Source organism: Anopheles arabiensis, chromosome 2 (genome assembly GCF_016920715.1).
Source record: "Anopheles arabiensis isolate DONGOLA chromosome 2, AaraD3, whole genome shotgun sequence".
In the NCBI taxonomy this organism is placed as follows: Eukaryota; Metazoa; Arthropoda; class Insecta; order Diptera; family Culicidae; genus Anopheles; species Anopheles arabiensis.
In genome coordinates, this window is record NC_053517.1 from 86,949,398 (window position 1) to 86,970,462 (window position 21,065).

Here is a 21,065-nt window from a genome sequence, read left to right on the forward strand (position 1 = left end):
TCTTAGCATCTTTTTTTTTAGCTTCTTTCAGATACACTCCTAGTACTTTTCAAATGAATTCAGCACTGTTTGAGTTATTACGATGCATTTGTGAAATGATTTTCTTAAAGACCATATGAAGTTGATTTAGGAAGTCAACAGTGACCAAATGACAGAGAGAAAGCTAAGGGTTAATGTACAAAACGACCCTCTACATCTATTCAAACTTATTTCAATTAAACTTTCACGAAGGTCAAGTCTAAATATGAAAAAACAGGGGCCATTTCCATAACTCTCTCTTCTTTTTACTCTTTGATCCACCATTACATGTGATGATAAGGCAACAAGTGAATACGTTCCTACCTGTTTGATGTGAATGCTTCTTGTTTGACCTACTCACACCTTTCAAACACCGTACCCTATCGTACATTGTTCCTCGCAATCAAACCAGCAACAAAACACTTTTGGGTCTTCTTTCACTCCCCACACAAACATCATACAAAATTCCCCCCCTTTACACAGGCACGCACACAACCGACGCATCAACACAACACGTACACACAAAAATGCAGTTTCAAGTTCGAAATGCAATTTCCGCTCTCCAGTGAGAAAATCGATACTGCAAACGTCAGATGCATCCCACATCAATGATTTGTCGTGTCGAATTCTCGGGAAAACTATCTCCAGGCGAGCACATATTTCACTACACAGAACCGGCACATCACAAGCCACACACAGTGAAGTGCATCCACTGCGGATGCACCATGCAAACCGTTTGACCGTAGTATCAAAAGGCCAATGAGCTAACCGGCTTTGAACACATCACACCGAGCACTATCACAACATGTAAGGAAACACGACCGACACGACTGACCGAATCAAATCTGATCGTCTAGAAACCATCGAGCACATGAAACCGGAACAGAAATTCCAGCAAGCAAACATATGATAACCACGATCCGGTTTTACGAAATGTTCTGCATTTTGAACACGCACTCACAATTAAGGATGGGCCCGGATGTTCTCCTGCCATCCCGCTGCTCCCACCACTGATCTAGATCTGTCTGTTGTTGTTCCACCGCAACGAGCTTCACGCAGCCGGAACAGCAATGCTGCTGCAGATGACTGATCTGACCACGACCGAACGGGGGCTTGCATTGCTGCAAGCCGGCCTACGGTTAGGAAAGTGGAAATGGAAAAACACTGTGTGAAGGTTACACAAAGACACCAACCGGGAAGAAAGTGAGAAGCTTCTCTGTGCGATAGTCCATTTTCACTCTCACTGGGCAGCAACTGAGTGGAAACCGGTCTAGCTGGTTTGTCGTGTTCACAGTTTGAGAAGCAGTCGAGTGCATTTTCCTTGTAAAGATTAAAACAGTGGGTGAAACAGTGGTTTTTTAGAGGCACTTCCGTTGGAAAGTCCCGTTCAACTAGTGTTTACTGTTTACACGTTACATGCATCCCATTTTTACTTCACCTGAGCAATGCTATACTAGCAATCGTAACGGCCAACAGTTGATAAAACCTAGCAGAATGAAATGCTCCCCCGAAAACACATATTAGTTGTACCGCAATTTTCTTCTCAGTAACATGCTAAAGGCACGAAATGGATCAGGGGTAAGCAAAAGTGCAACCATTCCAGAGTACATTGCACTGATGACGATAAGATTTGCAGCACGACACCTCCCCACCGGAGACAGGTTTTCAGTCGCGAAGGAGCAGAAGGCATGCAAAAATTAACAAACTTGGTGGACGTATAGACGAAAATGGAAAGTAAACCTAGAAAGTAACATGTATCCAGTAGCCCAGTGCAGTAGAACGAGTGAAGCGGATATAGACAAGCGTGCATAAGATAACTATTTGTAAAAAAAACTGTTTGACTTTTCCTTTCGAAGGTTTGATGGATGTGCTACTTTTCGAATACTTGGATTATTCTTACTTGTTGATGGATGTAAGGTTCAATCAGAAACAAAACAACGGATACTCGTTTGATATTCGCATGAAGCAGTTTAAATTTCGTTTGATTGTCTCAAACTGTCTATGATAAGCTTTTTATCTCTTTTCTCAATTAATTTATGTGATGTGTTATTTTATCATGCATTATAAGTCACACTTAATTGTGTTTTAAATGGGTTTTTTATGTCTTGTTAATTAATGGTCTATACGGTAATAATAATGGTCTAGCACGAGTTTTTGGTTTTTTTTTTGGTGATTACTCATCTACTTGCTGTTACTTTATTTGATTACAATATTTGGTTTTGTTTATTATTACTGTCTTTTTGAACTACCTCTATCTTTGATTTGGTTTCTTCATGATCGTTTCCTTTTATTACTTTCTTTTTTGAGTTTTACATTTTTTCTATTACTGAAGTATTTTTTATGCTTAAGCTTCAGTAAAAAGTATTCAAAACTTCCTTGCTAATAGATAAATAATTTTGGTTTGCTTTTTTTATTTATTTATTTATTTATTTATTTTTTTGACGAAGAATTAACGATCGTTCTCCGGGACCGTAAAGTCAGAACATGACATTGGAAAAACTTCCACCGGAAATTTACATACACTTTCACTCGTCGTATTTTACCCGGGCTGAGTAAAAACAATCACATACTCTTGCCGGAAGGAGGAAAACATGCTCCAACTTGATATGGAATGCTTTACTTCCTCCCAACACTAAACCGAAACACCAAACCCAGCATCCTGGAGCTCCCTTTTTTCTAGGTCACCGCACGCTTGTGCCAGCCCTTTCCCAACAAACAGCTGATCGGCACTCGTACGATCCCTTCTTCTGCATCATCGTCAGCACAATGCAACAAAGCTCACTAACTACTGCTAACGAGCATTCCGGTTACCTTCGTATTTCACTTCACTTCTTCTTTACACACACACACACACACACAACTCGGAGTAGGTCAGCCTATACAGCAAGTGTGCGCGAGGAGTGAAAATATCATTAGATTCCTGCATTGCAACATTACGATCTCAATCTGTGTGCGATTGTGCTACATCTGATACGCGGTCAGCTCCCCGAAGGCAGCGATGGTTGTTTGCTGAATGAATCAATGGCAGCGCCTGCTAGAGAGTGAAATCTTTTCTTCTGCACATTTCGTTCGTTTATGCTCCAAACCGGTGCCCGGTGCAGATGCATATCGGTGTCGGGTCCGAGGTACTGAGGCACGTGTGAGTATGCTCTTCTTCGCACAGCAGGTACCATGGAGGCTCATTCGCCAATTTCTTCCAATTGTGGTCAACACAAATTAGCACTGACACGCCTTAATGGTGTGTGTGTATGTACAAAAAAATGGAAATTATCTATCATCAGCGATTAGTTTGGTGGGGTTTCCCCCGCACGATGATCATTATTTCTTTACAATAACCTTTACAATTACTAAACCTCAATAATGAAGAAAGTGAAATATCTCTTGCGAAGCGTTTCATTTTCGTTACAATATAAGGTATGTTTCGTTGGCAGTTTACTAGTCGATTTATTGGCAGTTTGCAGACGCCTTCAAAGGTCCTACGTGGGCCAGTCTGCAAAGGTGTAATGTCTAGTCAAATTTACGACTTACTACCTTAGTACCTTCGGTATTACTAATACTAAACAAGTGTGCATCTCTTACATGAGATGCACATTGCAACAGATGTTAACTACGTTTTCCTCTTTTTTTGGGCGGTATTTTTAAACAGCGAACAAGTGAAAATATATATTTCCCCTCCGGGACACATTACTTTGGTGCAACTCCCTCCCAACAGTAACGCTGAACACGGTGCTTTACATTCTGAGGGCAAATAAAAAGAAGTAACGTGATCCTCCGAAGGTCACTTCCGCTGTCGAGTGAAGAAAAATTGCCTGTCCAGCGCACAAAGAAAGCAATTTTGTGCCATCGAAAAGCCGGAAATTCTTTGTAGGGATAAACGGACGACGATAAAAACCTAGCCGGCTTTAAAGCGTTGCGAAGGAAAGTCAAGCCAAGCCGTCGATGATGCTGTAACTTCTGCACCTAATTTTGCGCCGGCGATGCACATGAGTGCACTTGAAGAAAATGTAAATTTATTTCTTTTGAGCATCGGGATTTGTGGCGAAGGTTGATAGTAAGGAACAGTATTCCTGTGTTTACAATCACATTGTGCACAAACAGTTAAGTGTTTTTCACTAGAATTTAATTTATTCTACCTCATATACATGTATATTCATAAATTACAATTTATAATGGTACAAATACCCATAAGTAATTCAAGATATATACACACTACTCCAAAAATTGAACCCCAACGACTTTCATCCTCATTGGCCTCGTCTTAGTTCAAGCAGTTTATGCAACGAAACACTGAACAAAGCTAAAATCAACAATTAAACACATTTGCACAATTAAAATTTCATTTCGACTGATTCACAATGCATAAGGCATGAATAACCTTTGGCTGTGAGCTTTAATCATAGAGCCTATCCGTTACCGCAAAGCGCGCTCTGCCGAAAATACCAAGGAAACGCATTGACCAATCCATAAGACCGCAAACCACTACACCATCTCCACCGGTGCGTGTTCGGAAGCATCAATTAATGATATTTTAAAGGAGCAACAGGAAGGTGCCCTTTTACGTCCCCCTGCTGAGTTCTCATCTTTCGGTCGGAGCGAAGGTGTGTAGGAGGTTATGATCCTACGCACACACACACACCAGTTACGTCCAATTTGACTGACCTTCCCTAGATTTGCACTCAATTCGCTACGCCAAATGGATCAGCCCTGCTTATTCTGCACGAGCGCTCCACTGTGGCGGCGTCTGTTTGAATCCTTGGACCGCTGCTGGGAATGTCAAACCGATCGTGAGTGTCCTATTTTGGTGCCGGCGTCAGCTGCCCGCCAGCCAGAACCAATTTCTGTACCAATAAAGCGTAAAAACCTCGCGCACGATCTTGGCGTATGCATGCAAATTCTGACTTCACACTCTCCAAAACAACATCTCAAACAACGGACACGACCGGAACCCTTGGCATAAGGTGGCGCGTGCCACGATCATCTCGCGATACAAATAGTGGGCAAGCAAGATGCCTCGGCTGATCATCTGCCTCATTAAAACGCATGATATTGGACTAATTGGAAGCGCCCAAAGATGCAACCCAAAGTCCCCATAGATTGGTGCCCAAAAACCGTTTACTAAACGAGTCAAACGCCTCAAGGTGTGCACCGCGATTCGTTCCACCGCGGACCGATGAATATTTATTCGTCTGTCTATAACGACCATCGCTTCCCTTTCGAGATGGCGATGACGCGGCGCATCCATTTTTGGGGTCTTTTCCCTTCATATATATATATGTTTATATTCAAAACCCCCCTACTCAGCTCACGCATCCGGTGATGAGATGGTTTGCGGGAGGCAAATCAGACTTCGAGCGAGACCTTCACGCTAGGCGGCGGTGTGTGCCTTTTGATCCGCTGAGACCTCTCGTTGGCGATCCATCTCGTCGTGATCTTCACGCTTTCGCGACTTGGCGATTGGGTGAAGGTTACCACAAAACCCGCAGCATGTGAGGGAGGAACCGAAACCAAGTGTGAGAGTCCAATGTTTGATTGGATTTTCCGGCTACAGTATCATCACGATCGGAACTGTGCGCCACCGTTCTCATGCTTCCGATTTCTCCGTTCAGCTCTCAATTTCGCTTCAAGCGTTGATTCCAAAAATAAGAAAGATAGCGAAAGTAGGCATATTAGGTAGGTTAATACATTCATGAAGGCGATTCAGATTCCGAAGCTAATAGGAACAATTGGTACTCATTAAATAGCGAAAAAGTGCCCTTTCGCTGAAGTGACACAGAGAACTGTGTGTGTGTTAATTTCAAATTAACGATTTTTGACCGTAAATCATCAGCTAGTGGCATATTATACCACGCGTACATTGGGATTTTATGTTCACATTCATGTAAAAGAGAAAGAAAAACATGAATTCATTCAATTAAAACGCATAATCACGTTCATTTACATAATTTTTAAATAATTAAATTAAATTTTATGTCAGCAATTATCTCGATTAGCCACAGTCTTGTTGTTTGGCAGAGCATTTACGACATAAATCGAGAAAATCACACCCTTAATGCTTTAAACAGCACATAACGAATGGCATCAACATCAAAAAGAAACACCTCCTGCCAACTTGGTGCAGCTTTAAATCCTTAATCTCTGCTAAAACTTCAGGCTTTTAATAGCAATCCTACCATTAAACACCCTTCTTTTCCCACTGATATAAATCAATCCATTTGGCACACAGCCAAACGTTAATTTGCCGACACATTCCACATTCGGTTGTCAGCGGGTTCCTTTTCCCTTTCGCTTTCCGATTGCAACTCGACACGGTAAACCACACTAACAGCAGCAGCAGCAACATACCTCGCACCAAGCACAGAATGATGCGGGGAGTTAAAAAACAAAATTCTCGCACTGCGGTATTTCACACCTATTATAGTCATCCCCTGCCGATGTACGGGCCCCCGAGTCCGATCAGCTGAGAAATTAGCATCGATGCCAAACTGTTTGTATTTCACTGTGCTCAGCTCCCTCCCCCTCCCGAGTGTGTCACGATTTTATTCAATTAATGGTGCCGCCACCGCTGCCACAACCCATCAAACTTCGCCTAATCGAGCGGGACCTGTTGAAACTGAAACGCTTTGTAAATATAAGCGCCCGCTTCCGGCCTTAACCCTCATCCGAATGGCTCTTGAAAGGCCCCGTAGCCTTATTAATTAATTGTCCTGGGCAAAAGATCGTGAGCAAGATCGTCATCGAGTGCTGGAGGGAGAGAGAGAGAGCGATACAGATGAAGATCAAGTACGCTGATGTAATAATTTATCATTCCCTAAATGTAACGCGTGATGTACGGTGCGGACGCTTGATAGACATACTGTCTTGTAGGGAGGGAAGGGGGGGGTGTAGGCACCACTACACAAACAAACCTTCTCGACCTAGACGCCAATCAGTGACGAAAACCGTCGTCTCAGGAGCACGACACTAGTGGGGCCCCTAACCTTGCAAAGGGTTCTTCTTGTGTTCGCCCTTCGACCGTGTGAAGACCATTTGGACGGTTAATTGATAGCGTTGGTTGGATAGCTGGTCATAAAAGAACGCAGGCAGACAAAAAGTCACCACACGAGCTGTCCTCGGAAAATTATTACCCCGGAGGGCACACGATGAAATACAGCGAGTAATCGTCTAATTACACAAAATTCTTCAAGCTTATCATCCAGGGACAAAGGAACAGCAAACAAACAAAAAAAGAAGGGTAAACTACTCACCCACTCGAAGTACGCTGTACGGTGGTCCGCTGGCGGAACATTGTCGAGCTGCGGCGCGATCGCAACCCTCCAGCACCGGCACCACCGCCAGCTCCTACAGCACCTTTCCCCGTCATCGCCGTTCCACCAGTGCCTGTCAGTGTGTTGCTGCGCTCGGTGAACGTTCGATCCCGGCGTCCGGTCGCCCGTTCGTTCACCAGCACCGCATCGAGCGAACAATCGAACGATTCGCCCATCCGGCCTACCGCTTTGGCACCCGCTTGCGCCCCCTTCGGCGAGGGCGTCTCCACACCGTTCTCCTCGTCCGTGTGTATCTTACACTCCTGGGGGAAGCTTTCGTTGAATGTGCGCATCGCGGCCACGCCGGCCAGTTTCAGCCGGTTGCGGAAGATGTCCCCGAACCGGCGTACACCGGACGACCGGCCCGAACCGGCGCTCTGGTTGCTGATGTTGCTGAACACGTCCGAGCATGGTTCCGAGCCGTCGCGGTGCGGTCGTCGCGCGACCGGACTACCGCCGTGTTCGCCCGGCCGCTCCTCGATCCACGTGGAAGACATGGTGGGCATCGCGTAAGGGTGGTTCGTCCGTATGTCAGACCCGCGGTGCGATGTGGTTGCTTTGACAGTCGCCCGTCAAAGCGTGTGTCATATTCGGCGTTGCGCGCCACCAGAGTGCCTCACACGCGTGCCAAGGACTAGCTGCATAAAACCCAGGGGGGTGGGCTGCGAAGTGGTGCGTTAATGATTGCGTTTTTGTTTTGCTGTTGCTAAAATAACCCCCTAAATACCATGCTACTACAATCCTACAACACCCATCAATCCTGGACCCCACTGACAGTCGGCTGTAAGAGAGGGGGAAAAGAGATACGAAGAAGATATCAGCATTAAGTAAGATTTAAATGTCTCATAGATGAAAATCTGATGATTAGAATAAGCAAGGCAAAGATGGTCGTTAAGGTTATGTCAGACATCTTCCACTTTCAATCATTTGATTAAAAACAAACAGATAGACAGCAGAGGAATTTGACTGTAATGTTTATATTAAGGCTTTCATGGACACTAATCCAACTCCAACTTCCGTCAGCATCGCTTTATGATGCTTCAATCACGCTTTTTTGTCGGTGAAATATGAGAAACAATCAAATACTCAGAATTGCGGGATTGAATGTCACACAAAATCTCGCTTCTTCCTTCCTACTGTCGAGCCTAATCATCGTCAACGTAACGCAATCGCAATGACAACGCTAACCTTCAAACAAAACTCCTCACAGTGATAATAATTAATCCAATGAGCATCTTCTCCTGGTTTAAAGACAGCCGAGGGCAGTCTGTCCGACAGACAAGCCCACACAAAATCACTAATCAACGATTGGAGAAGCATCTTTCATCGGCGATTATATCATCAATTAGTGTAACTGGTGGCACACGAGCGTCATATCATTTCGGTAGACGATGTCGATGCTACTAATTGGAAGCGAAGGACAAGGACAATCCCTCTGCTACGGGCACCAGACCAGCATAAAGATGTCCAGGCTTTCCGCACGCTCCAGTGCAGTACCGGAAATCGGACGCCGTACTACGCAGTCGAGTGCGTTTGAGTGAAGATTTCCTAATGAGCTACGCCTTCATACTCAGAACTGCTTGCTCCGTTAAAGCATCCAGTAGACAAACAGCGTTCCACATTTGGAAGCTGCCTCTTCTGAATGCATCAAACTGAATCGGTCAACTAAAATCGGTAGTCTCCAAAGTGTTTCAAATATTGATCTACACAGTCGCGCCTTAAAAGGCATCTGCCCCGGTCATAAACTTTATGCTCGATCACGCGCAAATCGTTCACCTGTTTGTCGAGCTGCGCGATTTTAGGGCAGTCGGGAGTCTGCAAACAACCGCCCCCGTGTGTACCGCCGTGTTTGTTACGATGACCAACACATGGACATTGTAAATGTTGCCATTTGCCTTGCTCACACCATCCCCAAACCGTCGTGGGGCGTGCAGCACTTTGCATGCGTGGCGTTGTACCTCTCTCCACCAGCACCTGCACACTGCCTCTCCGCATTCGAACAAAGTGCAATCGTATGTTGTCCATCTCGAGCATCGAGCACGACCACAGTCGGGTTCTGTCCAACGCTGTTGGTCAACGCCAACGAGCATCTGATTTTCCTGCGCCCGCCATCATATGTGTGGACAGCACTAGGGTCCGATCGTTTTACCCACGTCTTGGCTTTTGCGGTTCGAAAGGTTTGCCCCCCGTCAACAGCGTGCCAGCGTGGACAAGCAATTGCAGACACAAACAGGGCAAACAAACCTCTAACCTAGTTTCTGTTTACGATTGACCCGAACGAACGAATTCCCCCCGCAAAGATCGGCCGAGTAGTGTTCTCGCCAAAAGGGCCTCGCCGTGCACGTGCCCACATATTTAAAACGATCACTTTCACTAATCACTCCATTAGTCCCTGGAATCTTAACCCCTGCGGGATCCCCTCTTGCATCCTTAACCTGTCGCCCCCTTTTTTTTTTTTTTTTTTTGCTCTAATGGCTTGGGTGTGTATGTCTCGAGAATGGCCCAATATTCGTTTGCCAATAACTTTATCGCCAACGGGTTCGTCTCGATCGGTGACCAAACGGTGGTCAAAAGGTACGGCCCAGTGCAGGCATGAGTTGTTGTGGCTGCCACTGCTGCTGGTTGAATTTGGGTCAGCGCAACATTTCGCAAGCACGCCATGCGATGAAATACAGCCTCAGCTTGTGTGCTGCAGGACTCCCATCCAATGCATTGGCTAGGCCTGGCGCAGGTGGGTCACCCAGTCGGCTGACAAACGTTTCCACTCGATCAATCGATTGATCGATCGTCGGGTACGGTGGTTTTGCACTCCAAAATTAAATGAACCAGTTTTGGAAGAAGAAAAAAAACATCGGGAGGCAACCAACGGTGGCCAAGCACAAAGCGGGCTGTTTTGAGTGCGCTCGCGCCCGCACTGTAACATAAAACCATGGCAACATGTCACTGCCCTCTGTGGGACCGGCTCGGCGCCCAACCGCCCCGAGGGTGTGACGCACCATAATCGTATGGGATTACTCCAGCGACAGATGATCGTATGGGCGATGGTCACCGATAACGCCGGAGCGACATAGAAAACTGGATTCTGTTGATCCACACACCGTCAAGGCATCTACAGTTCATCCAAAGCCACATCGTACAATAGTAATGTAATTACGGGCATCGTTAATCATTGCGCTTTGGGAGTTTGAATTCCTATGGAGTACCCCATCATTGCACAACCATCTTCCAAAGGCGCTCGTTACTAGCGGGTTGCCGAATGCAGGATCAATATTTTGATTGATTTGGGTCATCTCCGTCTCCGTCTGTCGGCATCGCTCCTCAACAAAAACCGTACGCACTTGAGAGGATCTTGCAAAATCATCTCACCAGCAAATTGATTTCGCCAAACGACCCAGACAGTACAGTGAGTGTACGGCAGCAGCACTCCCTGGTGCTTTAAATTTAACGCCTAGACGCCTAGACAATCTTGATGACTGCCCTGCTTTTTCTGTCTCTGCCCATATTTACGTCTAATCGCTAATAAAAAGTTGGACAGCGCTTTCCTTTGCCCCTAACCGCTCTAGAAGCTCGACCAGCCCGAAACCCGTCCATATGTGCTGCGGGCTGTGCATGCGATGGCGTTTTGGAGTGTTTTCTCTCTATTTGGCGTTGTGGGCAACGCCAGCGCCGCTGGCAAACGATCGCCATCCCTTGCGGCAATCAGCTGAGCCGCCCGGAGCAAGTGGTTGTTCGGTGCAGGTACCACCTGCTTAACCTACATCTCTTTCTCCCCATCGTATCTTGCTCATGTGTCTAGCCGAGCCTCACATATATCGGTCGATCAGCAACGGGCGTCTCTTGTAGGCACTGCTGCGATCTCGTCTTTTCACCTTCACCCGTATATGTATATCCCGCGTCAGCTCCTCCAAACCCACCGTAGCATGAAGTTCAGGTTAAGCCAAATTTACTGCCCCCTCACAGTACCTTCCCACTCTCTCTATCTCTCTTGCTCTCTACTTCGTAATATTAGATAATTATTGCTTCAGTTTTTTTTTTTCAGATGCACAGGTAGCACAAGGGGGCCGGGTGCTAAGGGTGACTGAACTTGGAACTCTTCTGGCACCGCCACTGCGCGGAATGCCGTTCGGGGCGCGTATCGCATTTGACCTAGAATCGTGCGGGACGGGTGCTGCTGGCTGGCAGCTACAAAATGGTTTAGTTGTAATTTTTTTTCCGACCTGTCATGTGAGATTTATGTTAGCTGGTCTTACTGGGGAATGAGAGTGAAGTTTTTTGCTCACCAGTCCCCCCGCATTGTGGACGCCGTGGCCGTGGCGGATGTTACACAATCGATGCAACCTGGTGCTCCCTCCTTTGTGGGACGAGACGCGATGTTGGGGATTGGGAATGTTATCGATGAAACCAGGAGATGAGGTGGGTCTTTCCGATGACCTTAGCTTAAGGGTGAATGAATCTGTTCAGACTGGAGTATGAATAATAATTCAAGTTCCTTGTGTGAGTGGGTGCAATACTTTGTTTGCAATCATTGCACATTAAGTCAGTTTTTAAGTCCGGCGCCAACATTAACACCCTGTTTTGCCATCAAACCGCACAAGGCCACAGGTCAGTAACTACCCCATCCTGGGTCGTTGTTGGATATCAAGATAGCCGAAATAAGGTCAAACACATTATGGTGGTACGAGAACTAATGAAAGCTGATCCAATTCACTGCAACAGGCAGGAACTGGAGCAACGATCGTGTCCCCCAAATAAGGAACCAAACACATCACGGCTGTACGTGAAATATAATGTCACTGTAGATAAAATCAATTTTACACCCAGAAATGCAACATTTATTCCCCTCCGAATCGCTCATTTCGATGCGCTCTTTAGGATCCTTTCCAGAAACACTCCAGAAGAAACCGTCCCCCAGTGCCCACGTAACATGCCATGTCAAACACATATGGGCGCAAGCGATGAGTGCGCAAGCGTAATGGGAACTTAATTAATTACAATGTCAGCGTGTCTCAATGGCCAGCAAAACTGCATGGTCCCGCAGTTTCTCCCCCTCTCCAACCCGCAGTTACACGCACATCGTCGGCGTGTCTTGCGGGTCATTAAACAGCGCCTGGCAAAAAGGCAAAACCGATCGCAAACTTTGCTGCGCCTCCTCCCGGTAGCGCTGCCGCCAAACCTTTTTCGTTGCGCAATACCACCGATCATTTGCATGTAAGCACACGTAAACAATACACCAATATGGGCTGTTTTTCCCACATCCCGACGTCTGGCCGAGGATGCCAGTGGACGTTACGCGTCGCATCTTCCTGGAGCAGATGAGGTGGAGGAGGTCACTTCGTTCGCAATACTGTCGCTCTTGACTGGTGCTGCGCTCCTTGGTCTCAGACCTACCCGTAGAATGATCCCGTCAACCTCGAGCTCTGCGAGACGCAAAGTCTTCGTTTGGTAATTCAACGAGCCCTGCCCCCAGAAGACCATCACCGTTTGTGATGGCCGCCTTGACAGACGAGTTTGTTTATTAAGATGTAAATTTCTGCATTCCACTTCTGATCTGTTCCACGCAACCGCCCGCAAGCGACGATCGGTCAAGAGTTGTTTAACGATCGCAATTTATGTACACCCCGCCACACAATGGGCTGGAGAAAACGATCGCCGCGTAGGGAAGGCCCCACTGAAGACTGCCGGGAGGAGGCTGCCGGTGCAGCATTAGCTTCACTGACGACTTAACTCTGCATCTGGAAGCACGTCCTGCACTCTCATCCGAGGCCTAGGGTCTGCTCTAAAGACGCCTCGAGGTCGGTACCACAAGCCAAGCTGATCGACAGGCTAGGACCAGGGCTTAGGATCGTGATTGGAATGCTGCCATTACCAGGAACACGCTGAAAGATCGTTTGCGCGTTTCAATCCGGCGTCTGAATTCACGCTAAATAACAACCATACTTTGCACGTACCCTTCTGTCCACCTCCACCAAGGGGACAACCCTGGACGCAGATCACAAGCCGCAGACGACGGTTCGCAACGTACAATGCCCACCCCCCCCAGGTACTGATCGTGCATGAGGGGGAGTTGTAGAGCCATTCGCAAAAAAAAAACGTTCGCATAAGGGCCACGGCGAAAGTGAAAGTGATCGGGAGCAGTCCGATCTAGTTGGCAAAGACCGGCAGGCGAAATGGTAAAATTTGGAGCATTTCTCATTACGCCATCGAACGGTGTAAGTATGTGTGTGTGTGTGTGTTGGTTTGCCAAAGCTGGGTGGGTGGCTCTGTCCTGTACCTCTCCTGTAATCTGGGGTTGTCCGGAAACTGGTGCCAAAAAGAAATTTTGCATTCTCGTGTGCGGCGTTCGGCGATACAATATGCCAATTTACATTGGGTTGCAATTGGCTATAAACGATTGGGGGAGGCAGAAAAATAAGCATCACGTAGCATGGTTAACAGCTGGTTAGGGTGTTTTTGGATGAAGTTTACTCCAGTTATGCATTGCACCAGTTAAATTTAAGGCTCCCAGGACAGTTCTTTAAACAGGAATACCGTCTTCACATATCGCTAAGGACATATCTTCAGCTACGCTGGTGGAAAAAATCTAGACGGTATCAATACAACTTCGTGAAAAACCAAGCATAGCCACTGTATAAAGTTTTAGAACTGATGTTCTTAACATAGTTTATTTAATACGCACATGAATTATCAATGCGATCCATTGACTACTACTAATGGCTAATAACTACAATTATTCAATTTCAGCACTTTATTGCAAAATTGGAAAGCATATTTTAAGAGAATAGAGATTGTCGAACTTCCAGAGGACCTCATAATTGAAACATATTTCCTTAATTTTTTGTATATTTTTCTTAAATTTGTTAGTAAATAGGATTGATTGGTTTGCTCGAGCACAGCTCATAAGTGTCCTCACCAAAATGTGTAAAAAGTTTTCCAATAAGGGGTTTAAGGAGCTGTCGAGGAAGCATCAAACACAGAATATAGTTAAAAAATATGAGGTGTTGACTTAAAGAGGCCACCACTGTAATTTATTGACGTAGAAAAAAAACTATCGTTTTACTATATTAACGACCAAATACCATAAAGTACTAAAGAAATAATCTTCGGTAATAAAGAATAATAGTAGCAGATTATGAAAAGGAAACAAAAATTTTAACATATTTTGTTTTACATCGATTTTGAAGAATTAAGGTCATATTTGATATGATTTATGTTAAAACAGGCGCTACGATGATTGAAGCGAATGAATGATTTAAAATAAAATAACAAAAAAATAATAAAGCACATTCATTTGAATAAAAATACCAGATACTACCTCAAAAGCATCGTGAACCATTAGAGCTTCTCTACATAGAAGACAAACCCATTCATAAATAAGATTAAATTTTGTAACATTACAAGTTGCACTGCATCATAAACATGTTCCTTTCTGCAGTCAGGTCTTGCATTGTGCATGCTAAAAATACAAGTCAACCAGTAAATAATGTGGCAAGTTTTACCATAACCACCAAATGCTTCATTTAGCTCAGCTCAGAAGTTAACATCACCATACCTCAGTGTTTTGCACAACCCAAGTCGCGAAGTTCAACTCGATCAGCACACTGCGCCCCAAACTAAGCATCACCGGCTCCGTGTGCTCGTCTCGGCTCGCCAACTCGCCAATGCTCACCAAACCACCGTACGGATCAGCGCCGCACAGTGTGTCCACCGTCCAAAACACCATAACAAGAAACCGGAGGCACCAGAACACGGGGCATCATAAATCATCCCGCGTGTGCCCGGGTGTACCCCCTCGCCGTCCGTAACAAAACGCGACCACACCAACTCTCTATCATTCACCACCCATGTGCCCATTCTATCGACACCAGAGAGCTTTGTTCTTCAATCCCAAGCTCCCGTCCACCCATTTGCCCAATTGCATTGCAGCAGCAGCAGCATTGCGTATCGCCGGTGCAACCCTACAACGATATGGAGTTGATTTTCGCAACAATCTACATCGCACGAACCTAACCAACCCCCCTTTCCTGTACACACCTTGGCTGTGCTCTTGGCTCAGATGCTCTCTAAGCCAACGGAAAGCAACACTTTTCTGTCTCTCGCAGTGGTCGAAAAACTTGCTCATGCTGCATTGGGCGGTGGCGGTGGTGGCGCTGATGCTACTACCGGAGCAGCATCGAGATGATTAGGTTAGAGCTGACGCTGAGCTGTGCGAGCAGCGAAATGGAACCGCATCGTGCATCTTGAAAGATTTCATTAAGGTAAAGGTGTAACTTACTGCTTCTTCTGCGAAGCGAAGGCTTCCAGCGGATGGCAACGGTATCCACAAAAAGAAGGGCACACTTAATTGGACACATTCTAGTTAGGAGCAGGTTAGAAACGGGCAAGTGTAATTTATCCCTTCACCTGATGTTTAAGGCTCAAATCTGTTTGCTTTTAGTTTTGTTAATTTTAAGTTAATATTGTATAGGGCTCCACAAATTTGATTTAAAAGCTGTAGAATCATAAAAAAAGTTTAATTACTAAAAAGTCTAGAAAACTACACTCCACAGCAAAAATCCAAAACTTCCCACACAGAAAACGGAAACAATTAATTATTCGCTACACTGAGACAAAACGATACAGAACAGTCACAGACAAATCAATCGCTCATAAACACCGCCATCTAATTGTGGCACACTTCCATTCCCTTCCCTGGTAGATCACACTCTTCACCGCGTTCCGAAAGTTGCGCAATCGTTCACTGCTGCTTGCGCAAAAAGCAAACATCATGACCAGAATCAAGTTCAAGCTTAACAAAGTAATCGTACGAATCTCCTCGGTTGACAAATTTTGAAGGAAATGAATTACTTCCCATACAGATGCCTATCTTGACGGGAACTAATCTATGCGCACCTTATACTGGCTGTCTCCGGTGGTATGCAGGTCACATAAAGTGTGAAAATAAAATATAAAGCCCACAAACCGATACGGTGTGTCTCTGTCAGGGTCAGCGGAACTGCATGTCAGAAAAGAATCGTACTATGATGGAAGCTCAACCTACACGGATGGCTCCAACTTCCGTGTGGTGGTGCTGAAATGTGTTCTATTTAATCTGCCTAAAAACGTCCCCAAATTGGCTGCATGCTATTTTTAAATAGCTTAAGATGTAAATGCTCTTAAGTTTCGATTCGCTTAATAGCCATGACAATAAGTCGATCTAATCTCACAAAAAAATGCCAATTTTGAAAGACATATTGAAAGATATTTCTTAGCACTAGGTGCTTTTTGTAAGCCGAAACGACTTAGAATGGTAAAACTAGCTTTTTGATACATTTTTTGTACAATAGTTTTATATTTATGATTTTACGCTATTACTGCCCAAGGTACGCTATTAATGCGGGCTGTAATTTAAACTATTTGGTTTCAAGCAAATCATAGTAACATTTCCTAAAATTTTATTGAAGAGCGCTGTCCTAGTCACTACATTCATGATTTGATATGACTCTGACTGATGAAAACTGATTCCCTCGTTTTTTATTGATTCTTAAAATTCAACAAAAACAGAATTTATTTTGATAATTTACATGTTAAAACAGAAACATTTGCTAAAAAAACTGACAAATGTATAAATCCATGTATTTTAGGGTAATCCGCGTAATACGAAATATATATTAGGATCCGCTTAATTCGAACACTACCTATACATAATAATATAAAACAGACTCTTGAGTACAATACACAAATATAAATAGCCAGTAAAAGTTTTTTTCACACCAGCCCTTTCTAAATGATGGTTGGTTTCACACATTTCATATAAAATTGGGAATTTTCTAGTTAGGAAATTAGGTTTTTAGATATTTCCATTATTAGTTCTAATAAGATTAAAACTCACGTCATCCTTGTTGTCAAACCCGTAACCGTTAGTGTCGATGTCCTCCCAGGTGTAACACGTTAATAAAGAACAAAATGGATTCTGTTGTGCTGACAATCGAACGATAACTAGATAACAAATTGCTGTATCTCTATCTTAACATTATTTCACAAAATTCAAAACTCAAAATTCATTTCATTTCAAAAACCCTTCATGAGCGAAAATCCTACTCAATGCTCAATGAAATTAAAACCACCTAATCGACAGAATTTGTAAGTGATCCTGTTGATTCCCAGCGATTGACATTCTTTCAAATTGCTCTAGACAAGCCTCCACAAGCCAGCCAGACCCTCCTAAAAGCCCACCCTTGCAAGTACAGCTCTAACCGGTGGGAAAATTTATTAACTTCTGCCTTGCGGCACGCGGAAGAAGCTCGGGTAGCAAACGTATTAACAGCTACCGGTATAAATCACTCCTCGAGCCTCAACCATCCCATAAAAGGGATGAGGATTGAGCGTTCGTGTGTGTGTGTGTCTATGTGAGTGTCAACCCGTAAGGTGAAATATGGTTCAAATTTAATCATCGTGGATTAGCCGGAACCCATCCCTTACTACGCCAAATTGTGGCAAAAGAAGCCAAACAAAAACCGCCCATAAAGTGGGAAGGAGAAGAAGAAAATGGTGATGATGATAACGCGAACAAAACTGTAAATCTTTTGCAAACCATTAAAGCTGGCATGCCTCGCTCGCCGGGCACCAGGGTGGTTAATCATAAACATCCCGAACAATTAATAAGCACTAATTAGCCAACCGGATTGGCCGGCTGGCGCACCGATAAACACCCCACCCGGGAGCGGAATTCGGGGCGCACGCGAGAGTGTTGGAGTGCGCACTCCCTCAGGAAGATGGGCATTATTAAATGCATTTATTTCGATACCGGCTGTTTCGCGCTTTGGTTGCTCACTGTGGGCATTGGTTTTTTTCCAGGCCAACACTTACTCCCCACACGTGTGTTCTGTGGCCATGGAGCGTGTTCTTCCGACACGTTTTGTTTCAACGCGTGCTATATATTTGTTTCTTCGGCACGGGAAAAAGCTGACCCACCGATCCAATTCCGAGCGCATCGCGCCGGTAAACGGGGAGGGGGGGGAGGTTGATGGTCCGAAAACGGCACACAGATAATTTCACGCTGCACTCATTTTTGTTTCACTCCCCAACCTTTTTATCCCCTTCGGTGGGCCTTTTACCCCATTTTCGTTCGATTCACTTTGGCTGCTGACGGTTGCACTGGTCCATTTGTTTCCGAGCTACCGAAAAATGTTGCTGCGATTTGTTTGATTAGCTTCATTATGATTCATACTTTGTTGTAATTGATTTTTTAGTTTAGTTTTCTATTTTTTTCATCGTTTTCCTCCCTCCCCGCTCTTTCCCCCTCCAAAACAAACTTTCCTAATGCCATTGTTTATCGTCACTTGCCTTCTTCTTCTTTCACTGTTTTTTTGTTGTTGTTGTTTTTTTCACTTCTCCCTTCCTTTCGTTTCACCCTCTTTTCTCTTCATGTTTCAGGTACAAGTTCAATTTGATTTTATTTCTATTGATTTTGGCACGCCACCACCACCACCACCACTTCACTGCCACCATACCAGCGTTTTTCCTTGCACCGTGCGTATACCATTGGTTTCTATTATTTGCTTTTCGCTTTCGCTTGCCCTCCTCTGCACCTCACCCACATGCAGAGACGCACTCACTCGTACACAGTACACACAAACAATTAAACGAAAAGACGGGAAAGAAAGCAGCGGAAAGAAAAGGAAGCCTCCCAATTCCCAACCGGTGCCACTGCATTTCCTCCTACGAACGCATCCATCGCGCGGTCAATATTTCACGGACACGCAGTGGTAGAAAAACGGACCTACCGGTTGCTTTCCACGTGCACGTGAAACGCTGGCTGGCGCACTCGCGCAAGCATGCACACACGCACGTCCGCGCACGATTTCCGTTTTCCGTTAAGCCGTGCGGGTAAAGCATTTCCCCGTAACCCGTTAAAGAAGTGTGAAATGTAACACCCTAAATGTGGCCTCGGTGTGGGTGGGTTTTTGTTTTGTTGCTTCTAGGCTAATTCATTACAACACTTTAAGAAATGCATTATTTCCTTTTAAAACGATAGTAATCTATTTTGTAAAGTGCATCCAATTGCAATTGCACTTTGATCGTCTTGATGATCATTTGCTTGTAACTCATTTTTTTCTTAGGACCATGCGGTGAACCAGTAAAAGGGTTAAAGGGAAGGATTTTTGAGGTTACTGAACGCTTCCTTGCAATGGCGACAGAACACTATGGATGGGAAGCACATGGACCAGGACACAAAGCAACACACACACACGACACGACACACCGTTTGTACTCTTTTTTTTACTTCTCTCCGGTACACAATGGCGGAGCGAAACCGGATCACACAAAATGAAAGATCGTTGAAGAAGATCGGAAAATGGAGCCCGGGGCGTCACGGCACGTTTCTCGAAGCAAGGGGGCGAAAGATGCGTTTGCGTTTATTTCTCATTCCTTCCTACCCTAAACTACGCCGGAAAACACAACTACCCAAACGATGCATTTCTACTCATACCTTCTCTTGCGTCTGCGTTGGATTGGACGAGCACTGCGCTTAAGCTGCTTAAAACAAAATCACACACACAACTTACTGGCTACAACCAGAATGACAATATCGCACAATCACACAGGACTGCTGCATAAATCTCAACATCAAAAGCAGCACACAAATATTGCACTTCGACTGCACGATCGACACGCGACAGTGGCTTTAGTGGCCGTAACACACCGAAACACGCGCGATAAGAGCACAACAACGCGCTCGCAGCGACGGAAAAGAAGCGACTGGCGGCACAGAAACAATAGCACAGGGCCGAACGATCGTCAAACCGTCCCGGGCCGGATCGAAATGGTGGGCACGAATGATGTACGCAATCCTGCCGCCGCCGTACCTGTGTCCGAGTCTGGCACCCGCGAAAAGCACTGCACACCGTCGACGGTACGCTCTCCGTTTATTGGGCTCTCTCTCTCTCTCTCTCTTCCGAGACACCGTCGGGTCGGAGCCGGTTGTGCCGATGTTTGGCCCCACTCTTAAGGGGTAGAGGTAGGGTTTTCTAACGTTTCTTGTGCGCGGAACGTGGCAAAGTGTTGATCTCTCGGTTATTATTTGGCGGGTGCGATCCAGGGTTTGATCATTCAAATTTGTGGTCCAATCAACGATAGAATTTACTCAAAAGTTATAATACAATTTTTCGCATAAAAAGATACAAAATATTTACTGATCATGACAAAAACTCGCAATAAATATTTGTTCTATGATTGGAATTGTAGTGATAGTTGTGAACGCATAAATCAACTTTTTGCTTAAAAATTATTCAAACTGTTTATAAAACCCGATAATCAAAAAACTCTTCCATGTACATGGCTCCGAATACAGTGGAGCGGATAAACGGTTAATCGGATACCTTTTATCCGGCTGTCCATTTATCCGAGCTGTTGAGAAATAACAGTTCATTACAAAGATGATAATGCAAGCTGAGGACATTTGAAATAACGGTTATCATAGCATATAGTCAAAGCAAAAAACGTTAGAATTCATTAAAAAAAAACAATTCAAGTATTCTCATTGGGAAAACATGATGTTAATAAAATGGCTAGGTTTTACCAAAAATGTATGTATTTTAAAAAAACTGGAATTTGTGATAAAATATATGCTTTGACTCACTTTGACTTGAACCCGTGTTATTCGAGTATCCTGGCCAAGGTCCAGTCCCGATGAGCCCGGATAGTATAGAAATGTATGTATTAAAAGAAAAAATCTGAAATTTGTGATAAAATATATGCTTTGAT

The 21,065-nt window shown here is 44.8% G+C and overlaps 1 protein-coding gene across 2 annotated transcripts in view; it reads right to left on the bottom strand.

The window, feature by feature from the left end:
- LOC120895133 overlaps positions 1 to 20,177 on the bottom strand; it is a 57,580-nt gene extending 37,403 nt beyond the window's left edge. Inside the window, exons 1-2 of one of the 2 annotated variants that reach the window (XM_040298205.1) lie at positions 19,792 to 20,177; positions 7,263 to 8,103 (exon numbers count right to left, since the gene is read on the bottom strand). In XM_040298205.1, coding sequence (XP_040154139.1) covers positions 7,263 to 7,828 — 566 coding nt within the window. In that variant the 5' untranslated portion in view covers positions 7,829 to 8,103; positions 19,792 to 20,177. The remainder of the gene's footprint in view (positions 1 to 7,262; positions 8,104 to 19,791) is intronic. The other variant, XM_040298204.1, reaches the window with a different exon arrangement.
- Positions 20,178 to 21,065: the final 888 nt, after the last annotated feature.